The 13,746-nt window shown below is 36.5% G+C and overlaps 1 protein-coding gene across 1 annotated transcript in view; it reads right to left on the bottom strand.

The window, feature by feature from the left end:
* LOC106874231 (thioredoxin domain-containing protein 16) overlaps window positions 1-13,746 on the bottom strand; it is a 32,113-nt gene that overhangs the window by 15,369 nt on the left and 2,998 nt on the right. Inside the window, exons 4-9 of the mRNA XM_052968211.1 lie at window positions 13,022-13,094; window positions 10,074-10,223; window positions 8,133-8,382; window positions 6,893-7,020; window positions 2,881-2,965; window positions 778-919 (exon numbers count right to left, since the gene is read on the bottom strand). Of these exons, the coding sequence (XP_052824171.1) occupies window positions 778-919; window positions 2,881-2,965; window positions 6,893-7,020; window positions 8,133-8,382; window positions 10,074-10,223; window positions 13,022-13,094 (828 nt within the window). The remainder of the gene's footprint in view (window positions 1-777; window positions 920-2,880; window positions 2,966-6,892; window positions 7,021-8,132; window positions 8,383-10,073; window positions 10,224-13,021; window positions 13,095-13,746) is intronic.

Raw genomic sequence — 13,746 nt, 5'->3', positions numbered from 1 at the left:
ATAATAATAATAATAATAATAATAATAATAATAATATAATATGGAGGGAGAGAGAGTGATAGGTGGTAGCAGTGGTGTTATGTAAAACTCTAGTCAGTCTTGAGAAGATGAATAATACATAGATTATGTCAGTTTGGACTGGCCTCTAATGCATAGGTAATTGGTCACATGACTTGCTGGTGATCTACTGTAAGATTTGGATAGATCAATGGTTCTTAACCTTTTTTTTTTTATTTTGTAGCCCCCTCCCCTTCACCAACCTTTTAAGTAATCGTTATGCCTAGCATCCACTTAAATTTACTTTATACATTGAAAGTTAATAACTTTACTGTGCCTGATGTGATCTCACTTTATTTTTATAACCATTACTAATTTGGTTTCGTGAGATAGAAGAGTTGCTGAAGAGGTCCTTGATGTGTGATGAAAGATTTCCAGACATTGGACATAAGATAAAATAAGAATAATAATAGAGTGAAGAACAAATATATAGTGCATGTGTTTATTTGGCAAGAAAAACAAAATGACCATCCCGAAATGTAACATCACTAGTTTTATTATGCATAAAATAATTACTACAACAGGTAAAATTTAGTATGTTAATTATGTTACCTTACCACAACCTAAAGCCTAATGCCCCCTTCGACATGTCCAGTGCCCCCTTGGGGATGGTACCACCCACACTGAGAATCTCTTGAATAAATGGATAATAATGATGATAATGGATAGAATTCTACTGCGATCATTAAAGAATGAAGCTGAAATAAAAAGAATACTTACAAAATGAGATTTATAAGAATTTTTCACAAATGTTGTCATTGCTGGTGCAGAAAACTGGTCAACCATTTTGCTGATTGACAGATCTTGGTTTGTCCACTTGAGAGTCAACACAGAAGGTACAGCCACTTGTTGTAGATGGCCACTGCCAATAAATAACAAGTAAATGGAATAAATATTTCATCTTTTAATATAATAAGTGCAAATGTCAGTGTGTCCACACCTTTTCAACTTTACTCTTAGAGACCGTAGCCCAACATATCATACCATTTTGGAATCAGGCCGACTCCTTGAGTAAATTAAAAGCATTCTGATCTGAATCCGGACCCGCAATCCTGAAATTTTGGATTCACAAGTTTTCATTACTGCAATTGGTTTTGGTGATTTTTTGCGATAAATTTCTTTGTATAACAGTTTTTATAACTTGGAAATAAATTTTGGGAAAAACTGAAATTAATTGCAAAATTCAGTGATTATTTTTGGGGATTTTTTTTCTGATGAATATGATCATCATTGGGATATGACTCTGGAGGAAGCAATTGCAACAGATTCTCCAAAACAAGTCAGAGGTCTGTTTACAGATCTTCCCATTCTGGGTCAGTGACTTAAAAGTCATATCCTAGCTTAAAATATATATTATACAACATTATTAAATAATAATACTTTCTAATTTTTAGTACAAGGTCTGTAATTTTGGCAGGGATGGGGAGAAAATGAATTACATTGACCTGAGTAGTTGACTGGTACTTTATTTTATTGGTGGTAGCAATGACAACGATGACAGCAACAATAACAACAACAACAATAATAGTCTTTCTAATTTTCAGTACAGGTCTTTGATCCAACGATAATTTTCTCTTTTCCTGCCAATGACAGGGGCCTTGGAAAGTGGTGTGGACACTGCATTTCTACCACTGATTAAGGCATCATCCCTTTTGTTATTATATTCCTGTTGAAGTATGCTGCCTTTGTTGTAAACAATTTTGAAAATAATGAAGGATTGGTGTTTGGAACACAAATTATTTTAGATCACTCTAAGCAAAAAGTTTTTTTTATTTTTATCATAGCACCAAGGGCAGTGTCAGGCAAATAAGAATCAAAAGAGTTCTAAAACAATAAGAAATAAAAAGAAATGGTATGTCAGCTAGGCTGAATACATTAGCTGGTTTTCAATGTTTTTCATACCAACAAGTTAAGTAAAAGAAAAGAAAGGATGACTTGATTATGATGTAAATGGAGTTTGTTACAAAAACCAGAGAAATGCTGGAAGATGAAAAGAGAATGTTATGCTTGGGGATGGTCATCTTTTGCTTAATTAAGCATACACACTATTTATTTGGTCTTCACTTTAGCTTTATTACCTCTGCCTTAGCAAAGGAGGAGGTATTGTTTTCAGTCATGTTTGCTTGTTTGTTTGTTAGTTTGTCCGTGGACAAGATATCTCAAGAACCACTGGATGGATTCAGATGAAGCTTTCAGGGATGTTTGGCTTTATGCTTGGCATAAACTGATTAGATTTTGGGATCGATCCAGTACTGGGCAAGGATTCTGGATTTATTTTTCTGCTTTTTTACTTGATTTTTGAGAGCAGCTGGGTTCATTTTTAGCATTCTCATTTCTGAGTTTATTTCAGATTTTCTCATATTAAAAATTATCTCTGGTTATTCGTTGAGAGGACGTTGGTGTTGCCTTGGTGAAGGTTTGCGATCTCTGAGTGCTCTTGTTATTTCTGTTTTTAGTTTATTTGTCTAAGTTCTTTTGTTGTACATTCTGTGACCTCTTCGAAAACTTTCTGTCCCATATGTCTTCTTTTGTCCTGTATATCCATTTTGTCTTTCTAACGGAAAGACAAAATGGAAATTGGCAAATGATGACCATCCCCATGTATAAAAATATCTGTTTCAACAAACCGTTTCACTTCAAGAATCTTTCAAAACAAATACATAAACATGGGAGGAGAGAATGGTATGATAAGATTTCTTGAGTTTCAAATGAACAGGTTTTAGTAACTTCCAGCAGTAAAGAAATAAAAGTGATAAGACCAAGGCCTGATAATTCTAACATACAATGACTTAATTCATAGAAAGAAAATGTAGCTTATCTTACAAATAAGCTGCATCAGAACCAGTGAGTAGAATAAACAATGCTGTCCCTTTTTCTGCTTTGGCAACTTTGTAGAATTCTTTGATTTCTGTCAATAAAATATAAACATGAGAAATGGAAATTTAGAGAATTATCACTTAAATATTGTTATATTTTGGGATGGTTTTTTTTTTTGTCAAATAAACACATGTACTAACTATTCATTCTTCACTCATTTATTAAAAAAAAAATGAAAGCCCTGAAATATAACAATATCACCTTGAACACACAGTTTCACATCATGAATCATGCAAAACAGATTCATAAACATATCACTTAAATACATTTAGCTAAAACTGCCATTGAATTTGTATGCATGTCACCATGCACATGTATGTGTATACGTGTATGTGCATGTGAATGTTTATTGTGTGTGTGTGTGTGTGTGTGTGTACTCTTTACTCTCTTTTACTCTTTTACTTGTTTCAGTCATTTGACTGCGGCCATGCTGGAGCACCGCCTTTAGTTGAGAAAATCGACCCCAGGACTTATTCTTTGTAAGCTTAGTACTTATTCTATCGGTCTCTTTTTGCCGAACTGCTAAGTTACGAAGACGTAAACACACCAGCATTGGTTGTCAAGCAATGATGGGGGGACAAACACAGACACACAAACACACATATATACGACAGGCTCTTTCAGTTTCCATCTACCAAATCCACTCACAAGGTTTTGGTCGGCCTGAGGCTATAGTAAAAGACACTAGCCCAAGGTGCCACGCAGTGGGACTGAACCCGGAACCATGTGGTTGGTAAGCAAGCTACTTACCACACAGTCACTCCTGCGCCTTACATACATGTGTGTGTGTTTATTTTTATGTGTCTTTCATATAAAAACAGTTAAACATTAACTGAAGGATCACTTAATACATTTAAGTCGAGAATCACATCCCTCTTATTCTTATTAGGCAATCATTGACAGTGACTTCAAAATTACCCCACAGTTGTCAGTCCAACAAAGGCAGCAGAGTTGCAACTTTGAAGTCACGATAAACCTTTACCTTGTTCAAATAACAAATACATGAGTGTGTGGTGAGGAAGTTTGCTCCCTAAATCTACGCTTCTAGGTTCAGTCTCCCAGCACAGCACATTACTATAGCCCTAGATGGACCAAAGACTTGTGAGCAGTTTTGTAGACAGAAACTGGGAGAAGCCTGTCATGTGTATATTATGTGTGTGTGTATGCGTATGGTCATTGTGTATGTGTGTATGTGTACATATATAAACACTGACACACACATAAATACATACATTCATCATCATCATCATTATCATCATCATCACCATCATCATTTAACATCTGTTTTCCATGATGGCATGGGTTGGACAGTTTGAATGAAAACTGCCAAGCTGGGGAGCTGCACCAGGTTCCATTCTGATTTGACCTGGTTTCTACAGTTAGATACCCTTCCAAATGCCAACCACTCCAAGAGTGTAGTGGGTGCTTTTTACGTGTGCTACTGGCACAGGTGCCAGTTACATAACACCGGCTATGATGATCCCACTTCGGCTTGACAGGTCTTCTCAAGTACAGCATATTTCCCAGCGTTTGAAGGGTGCTTTTTACATACCAGTTACGAGACACTGGCATCGACCATGACTACCATCTCACTCAACTTGATGGATCTTCTCAAGCACGGCATATTGTTAAAGGTCTCAGTTACTTGTCATTACCTACATGAGGCCCAACATTGAAAGATCATGCTCTACCACCTTGTCCCATGTCTTTCTGAATCTACTTCTTCCACAGGTTCCCTCCACCGTTCAGCACTTCTTCTCACAGCTGTCCTTGTCTATACACATCACATAACCATACCAACGCAGTCATCTCTCTTGCACACCACATCTGATGCATCTTATACGATGGGTTTCTTTCAGTTTCCATCTACCAAATCTACTCACAAGGCTTTTGTCAGCCTGAGGCTATAGTAGAAGACACTTACCCAAGGTATCAAGCAGTGGGACTGAATCTGGAACCATGTGGTTGGGAAGCCAGCTGCTTGTCACACAGCCATGCCTACACCTATATATATGTATGTGTATATATATATATATATATATATATATAAACACACGCATGCATGCATGCACACATACATGCATGCAAGCAAGCATGCACACATTCACGCACACACACACGCACACACATACGCACACACACACACGCACACATTCATATGCATCCAGCCACAGAAAAACTGCCAAATAAATTCTGTATGACCCATGCAATCATGGAATATTAGATATTAAAACAATATTTATAATGATGATGATTTAAGAGAAGTTTATAACATGTAAGTTTATTGATTCCAGGAATAAATGACTTTGTATGCTGTAAACTTGGCTCTATTTACAGAACCTGGCAAAGATGTGGACAACATCCACATGTTGAAAAGTGGTCAAAACTCAAATACCTAATGGTTAATAAAGAAACTGTGAAAGTACTAACAGAGATCACGAAATCTATTTGCCATGAAGTAACAAGTCAATACAGTACTTATATCCAGCCAATAGAAGACTGAGAACAAAGACTTCAAAATGTGCTAAATGTACAAAAGTAATTAGCATCAAGGATATTCATCATCATCATCGTTTAACGTCCGCTTTCCATGCTAGCATGGGTTGGACGATTTAACTGAGGACTGGTGAACCAGATGGCTACACCAGGCTCCAATATGATTTGGCAGAGTTTCTACAGCTGGATGCCCTTCCCAACGCCAACCACTCTGAGAGTGTAGTGGGTGCTTTTACGTGCCACCGGCACGAAGGCCATTCAGGAGGTACTGGCAACGGCCACGCTTGAAATGGTGTATTTTACATGCCACCTGCACAGGAGCCAGTCCAGCGGCACTGGCAACGAACTCACTCGAATGTCTTTTCACATGCCACTGGCACAAGTGCCATAAAATGAAATCTATTGCTCAGGTGGCTTGTTTGATATAGATTATGTTATCAAGGTTACCTAAGTAGTGATGGAGTTGGCTGCAATAACTGTTTAGGAGCTAGAATAAGGAAACCATATAAGAAGTCTAGTGAGTTGCTATCTTTATTGGTAATAAATGGTAGACTGTGTGGTTATTTCTTCTTCTTCCTCAAGTGATGACAACCAAGATGCATTTTATAATACTACATCAGGAATCCCTGTCTCCCATTGGCTTTAGTAGGTTCTCAATTTCATGTTGTATGTCTCTGCTAAAACATTTTAAGCCAAATGAAACCCAATTAAGTTGGAAGGAAAATCCTTTGGTTGTCAAGAATTATAACTTCCAAATTATTTTGGAACTATGATAAATTTATATTGAATTTTCTGGTATACAAGTCAGTGTAGTATATAGTGTAAACATGTAGTGTAAACATTCAAACATTGTCATTATCTTTCCAATTCCTGCTGCATTTCATATGGAATTTGACGTGTATGTCTACATTACTTTTTTAGCTGTAAATTTTAATCTGAAGAATTCAACTTGTATGCTAGAAAATATGGTATCCATTCATAGAATTCATGTTGTTTTATAAAATTCATATTCTCTGAGCGTGATTATTGCCAGAGCAGCTGTCTGGTTTCTGTGCCGGGGGCACGTAAGTAGCATCATTTGAGCGTGATCATTACCAGCGTCGTTTTACTGGCATGTGAAAAATATTTGAGTGAAGTCATTGCCAGTGCCGCTGGGCTGGCTCCTGTGCAGGTGGCATGTAAAAAATACCATTTTGAGCATGGCCGTTGCCAGTACCGCCTGATTGGCCCTCGTGCCAGTGGCACGTAAAAGCACTCACTACACTCTCGGAGTGGTTGGCGTTAGGAAAGGCATCCAGCTGTGGAAACTCTGCCAGATCAGATTGGAGCCTGGTGCAGCCATCTGGTTCGCCAATCCTCAGTGAAATCGTCCAACCCATGCTAGCATGGAAAGCGGACGTTAAACAACAATGATGATGATGATGATGTAATTATTAAAAAGAAAAATTTTATCACATCTTACCAGTGCTTTGTTCAGGAAACAATCCAAGGATACACATGGATGTTAGGTTGATTGCACTTTGAAATGATCCATTTAAAATATTATTGACGTCATCTTTAGTTGCTTGGATTACATCTTCCACAGAATGACTGAAATTTAAATAAGTGGATATGTATATATTTTAAAAATTGGATTTCAGCAGTGTGTGTATATGTGTGTGTATTTATATGTATATGTGTACAAGACTTTTTTGGATTTCTCAGCTTCAGTTATCTTTCCAAAGTTTTTTTAGAAGTAGCAAGTTTCGTTAATAGTTGAAAGCTTGTGCAATTTCTATACACAAAAAAAGGCAAATATGTACATGTTCATATATATATATATCATCATCAATCATTATCATCATCAACATTTAATGTCTGTTTTCCATGCTGGCATGGGTTGGACGGCTTGACAGAAACTAACAGTTCATCCATTATATTCTCTTTTCTTTTCCTCTATCACTATAAATGGAGTGCTATTGCCTTTATCATTATTATTTCCTAACCATGATTTATGATAAAAAAAAAAAATAAAATAAAAGAAACAATTTCACTGCATTACAAAATAGGGCAATTTGTTTAAAGGAAATGGCTCACTTGTTGCAGATCCTGGCACACTAAGTGAAATATTATCCTTAACCTTAATCCTGCAACAAACCATTGGTTAACTATATGATATTTGTCTTTCACTAGAAGCTGAAGTTATATGATTAGAAGTCTGAGTAAGTCTAAAAAGAAATAAATAGATGGTGCAGACAGTAATTTGCAATTGAGAAGAGAAAATAATTGTTGGGAGTACTTTGGTAGAGGAAATAAATAGTATAGATAAGGTCTCCTGTCCTGGAGGAAAAGAAATGTAGTTTGTGGAGGGGTATCATATTTATTAAAACAAAGTACAATGATTATAAACTTAAATACATGACACTAAAATACTAAAGCTTACTAATCATAAAGACAATATTTTGATAAAATTAGATTCAGCCATTGGATGTATCAAGGTACATAACTCTTCTTGGGCAAGGTACACAACCCTTCTTATCTATCTGTCTGATATGTTTCATCCCTACTGCACAACCGAGTGCATGGGATTAGAAATTGCCTCCCTTTATACAATCACTTGATCTAGCACCATGAAAAATGTTTACATTTTGAGAAATATAAATACATTAAGTTTAACATGAAAAAAAAAAATGAAAAAAATAGATATAAAACAACAAAATTACAGGTATAAAAATTTCATGGCACTTTTGGCATTTAGAACTCCAGTATAATCAATTATCAAGTCTTGACCATCTTTTCCAGGCGGTTTTCCAAGCAGTTTGATTGTTGGACTGTGCGTAATGTTGTATCGATTGCATTCCTCATTCCAGTGTAAGCAGTTGACCATGGCACAAGAAAGAGTGGGGTAGTTTTCACCAAACTGAGACTGCCATTGCTCCAGAAGACGTACAAATGCTATACCAACTGGCTCATCTGTCAAAATATAAATAAGATTTATATGAGATTGTTGAGTTCCATATATTATATTGAATTACAGTATGCATACATGGAAGATGAAACATATCTTGAGCAAACCTGTTCATCCATTTTTCAGTTATGTGTTACATGTACAGTTGGAGTTGCACACAGCATTTTTGGTTACAATGGCAAACTACTTCTGTATGTGACAACTGCACTCACAGGTGAACAAGGTCTCATCCATGTCTTAGCCATGGATACAATAAAGTACAGGTTATCAGTTATGAAATGCTAATTTATTGATTACTAATTTACTGATTGATTGTAGCTTTCTAATTCAAATCAATATTTTCCCAAAGCATTTATAAATATCTATTTGTTTCTTAGATGACAAGCAATGTTGAGTAAAGATTTTGCTCTTGTGTAACTAAAACAGTATTCTAGTTATGAATGTTTGTTGGTGGATAATATACTTGTTTATGCTGGTAACAAAAGGTCTGCTATCTGACTGCAGCAATGAACAACATCACTGAGTAATCTCTAGTTATAGCTTGGCTATAAACAAAATAAAGAACCAATGATAAGAAATGAACAGCTGAAATCTCAACAGGTTGTCTGTTACCCTATCAAATCAACCACACAAACTTATGTCACTGGATGAAGAAGACTGGATCGCTATTTATATATTGTAGTGGCGCGAAATTATAGCCGCCATTGAGGAAGTACTATTCTGCGCATGTGCAAGGGACTTCACCACCGGAAGCCCCTCGAGTGCGCATGCGTAGTAAAACTTGTACTTAAAGAGTGAGTTTCACTTTCTTAGGCAGTTGAGCAAAAAACCTTCGACGTGACAACACCTCGCTCCTCAACGAAGCACTCTTCACCACGATGCTATCGATATGATAGCCATTTGCTCCTCTGGCAAGCATCAAGGAAGCCCTTAACCTTCCAATACCAAATTACAACTTAACCAGCAGCTTCTAAGCTGAGTGACACAGGATTTATAAAACCAAGCATCATCAAAAAAATAAAACCTTTTTTTATTATGTTATTAAATTGTTCTACTGTTCCTTAATATATAATTATGTTGAAAGGTGATAGAGAGAGACTAATGTCTCTATTACAACTATCAACTTTTACAATATTATTTACAGTAACAAGCTGGCAGAATCCTTAGCATGCAGAGCAGTATTTCGTGCATTCTTATGTTCTGAGTTAAAATCCCACTGAGGTCGACTTGGCATTTCATAATTTTGGGGTTTATAATATAAGTACCAGCCAAACACAAGGGTTGAGAGAGAGAGAGAGAGGGGGGGAGAGAGAGTGTGTGTGTGTATGTATGTTTACATATAAATTTATTAATATCTTTCTTAATCTAAATGTGATGAATGATGAATTTTTAACATTCCAGGTTGTTTGAATCTGTTAAATCATCCAACCCATGCCAGCATAGAAAACAGACATTAAATAATGATGATGATGGTTATGATGATGATAATGGTGGTGGTGGTGACGGTGTCACCGGCGGCAGCAGCAGTGGTGGTGGTTATGATGATGATCGTCATGACAACAAGGATGATGGCAACAGCAGCAATGACGACAATGATGATGGTGGTGGTGGTGATGGGGGTGGGGTGAAGATGAAGATGACGATAATGATGATGATGAGGAGGATGATGATGATGATGATATATATGTATATTTACATTTGAAGAGAAAAACTATCAATGTATACGTTGAAGAATTTTCAATCTCAGGCAGGGTTTCTTCAGTGAGTGAAGTAATCTTAAATGGTTTACTGTGATAATATCTGGAGCCAAAGACAACTTCTCTTACTTCATCGTGATCAACAGTATCTGAAGGCAAAGAAGAAATAACAGAATGATATGAAAACAATCGAAGCCATTGTGTTGATTAAAAGAGTTAATGGATTACACTGATACTCTCTCTCTCTTTTACTTGTTTCAGTCATTTGACTGCGGCCATGCTAGAGCACTGCCTTTAGTCGAGCAAATCGACCCCAGGACTTATTCTTTGTAATCCCAGTACTTATTCTATTGGTCTCTTTTGCCGAACCGCTAAGTTACGGGGACGTAAACACCACCACCATCGGTTGTCAAGCGATGTTGGGGAGACAAACAGACACACAAACATATACACACACACACACACACATATATATATACATATATATGACGGGCTTCTTTCAGTTTCCGTCTACAAAATCCACTCACAAGGCTTTGGTCGGCCCGAGGAGGCTATAGTAGAAGACACTTGCTCAAGGTGTCACGCAGTGGGACTGAACCCAGGACCATGTGGTTGGTAAGCAAGCTACTTACCACACAGCCACTCCTTTATTGCTGTTGTTTTTCACTATTGCAACTGTTATGTCTCAAGCTACTGCTATCTAGCACCTTCAGATGATCTCTACTCAACCGCTACACATCCTTTATTTTTTTTATATTTTGCTTGTTTCAGTCATTGGACTGCAGCCATGCTGGAGCACTGCCTTGAAGGGTTTCAGAGAAATTAATTGATCTAAGCAATACATTTTTTAAAGCCTGGTACTTATTCTGTTGGTCTCTGAGGTGAAACTGCTAAGTTATGAGGACAGAGACAAGCAATGTCAAGCAATGATGGGGGACAAGCACAAACACAAAGTCACACATGCACACACACACACATACAGAAAGAGAGAGAAAGAGAGAGAGGATGAATACTGCAGTAACTGACTATCAACAGTGTATATAAATGGCTATCTTTATTTAATATTGCTTCAACTGTGTTCACTAGATTAATATTCTATTCATTTATTTTTGCTCATAAATTAGATACATTACCTCTCATTAACCATAAGATGGGATTATTCATGGTTTATATCATATCAGCAGTGTTATATCATGTTCCTGCTTGAAAAATACTCCTTTCTTTTGTCTTTTTTATTTATTTATGCACCCTTTTAAATGGGCCCGGTTTCCCTGTTTCTATGGCGTATGTGTTCCCTCCCTAGCTGGACGGGACGCCAGTCCATCGCAGCATTACTCAAGAAACAGGAAGAAAGAGTGAGAGAAAGTTGAGGTGAAAGAGTACAACAGGGGTCGCCACCACCCCCTGCCAGAGCCTCGTGGAATTTTAGGTGTTTTCGCTCAATAAACACTCACAATGCCCGGTCTAGGAATCAAAACCACGATCCTCCGACGATGAGTTCGCTGCCCTAACCACTGGGCCATTGTCTAATCTAAGGAATTATAAAAACTTTTATTGCTGTTGTTTTTCACTATTGCAACTTATCTTATTCTTTTACTATTCAATGGAGATGGCAGGTTAAGCCTTTTGATACCGTATTTATTTTGAGATGCTCTGTGTTTCTTTCAATTAATTTTAAATATAACAAAGAATTTAGTAAAATAACTTAGATATCATTAAGTTAGGGGTAAGAACATAAATCGTGACTAAAGTTTGGTGGAAGATTTTAATCCAAAACTTATGAAAACAAAACATTTGTACTACAGAGCCAGAGGCGGTTTCAGCCGGTTTGGTATTGAAAGGGTTAAGCCTTTTAATACCAACCTACATGAGACTGGTTCTATGACACAAATTTACTGCTTTAAAGTAATCTAAATTAAAATCTTGCTAGTGACAGCTAAGCACTATGCTTCTGTGTAACTAAAAATTGTACATTGTTCTCTGGGTAATGTACAACTTCATTTAAGTGTGACCCATACGTACTATGTGGGTATATAGTATGCTTTTGTATAGTGGAACTGTGTACATTGCACTCTAATTTACAACAGGTTATTGTGTAAAGTGCAGTGTGACATTATGGGAATATTGCATTTTCCTCTCTTAACCAGTTCATTTTGGTATGCCTGTAGTCTTTGATGAGAACCATGATGAGTGTGGGCAAGATGGAATCCATTGTATTTATATTGATTTTACATTTTCTGCTAGAAAGAGCAACAACATTTCCCTCATATCCAACCCTGCTCACTCAGAAATGTATATATTGGCTGCAGCCATACTAAATACACTATATCTGAAGAAAGGTAGGATGGTCATAACTGGAATGCCTTTGATTATAGATCTGCTCAATAAGAGATGGCCTAGGAATTGCCCATTAGCATTCAACTTATTCTGTCAAATGTAATGCTTAGTTGTTGACCCTGTTTTGATTTAATCATGCATTATCTCTTTGCTTTGAGACAGCGATGATGTGACTGTTTATTTCTAAAATGACATTGTAAGGTAGGTGTGAGAAGTCAGATCTGGCTAGCTTCAACATAAAACCGGTGACAATAATAACAATCACATAAATATACTATCATTTAAAACAATTTCACACTCAAGGATCAAGTTTGTGTCATTCTAATTCTCAACACATTTGTTATTGTTGATGTTAAACCTGAGGCCAACCTTGAGCAAGCAGGCTTATGATAAAGACATTCAAACCAGGGACTGTCTATCTCTTAGTTGTATGTAGGACTATAGTATCTAACATGTCCTTCGTTTTTAAAGCTGGTAGGATGTAATATGATATTTGAAGCTGTTTATAGAGAATCTTGCAATAATGATAAGAGACTACTTGAAGTGGAAAACTATTCTGAGCACATTAGTATCAAAAACACATTTGAAAACAAATAAATGAGCTACATACATTTTCGATCAGCATGTGAGGACATTACACTTTGAGAAGAATCCTTATGTTCTGTTGACTTAGTCTCAATTGCCTGAAAGTATTTATAAAGAAAATAAACAGATATACAAAAGCAAAATTATAAAAAATAATGACACACACACACACACACACACACACACATATATATATGCCATACCACAACTCCTTAATGGCATTGTAGTGGGTGTCATCATAACATACAGCTTGTCTTGGGATGTCAGAGCCCATCCCTCTCCAGGACTGACTACAATTGATTTATTCTAGAAGGAAAGATAGACAGAAAGAGTTCAAGAAAGTACAGCATTGACCTCAGTACAGGGCTAGTATTTTATTCATTGAGACCAAAAGAATTAAAGGCAAGGTTGGCCTCAGCAAGATTTAATCTTAAAGCACAAAGAATCAGAACAAATGCTGCAAAGCAATTTATATGACATCTCTACCAATTGGGATTTTTATATATATATATACATATGTGTGTATATATATATATATATATAGATATATATATATATATATATATACAAACAATATATGAGTATATGCATATATATGTACATGTATGTATATACGTTCATCCACATGTACATATAGATACATAACTGGGTACATGACGTGGCAAAAGAACAAGGACAAAAATGGTAAACAAGGTGCAACAAACAAGCAGGCCACATAGAAACATCCCCTTCATCAGCTGCCACCATTAA

The sequence above is a fragment of the Octopus bimaculoides genome, chromosome 1, assembly GCF_001194135.2.
Source record: "Octopus bimaculoides isolate UCB-OBI-ISO-001 chromosome 1, ASM119413v2, whole genome shotgun sequence".
NCBI classification, from domain to species: domain Eukaryota; kingdom Metazoa; phylum Mollusca; class Cephalopoda; order Octopoda; family Octopodidae; genus Octopus; species Octopus bimaculoides.
Note: the sequence above shows the minus strand (reverse complement) of the source record. Positions and strands in the feature narration are given on the sequence as shown.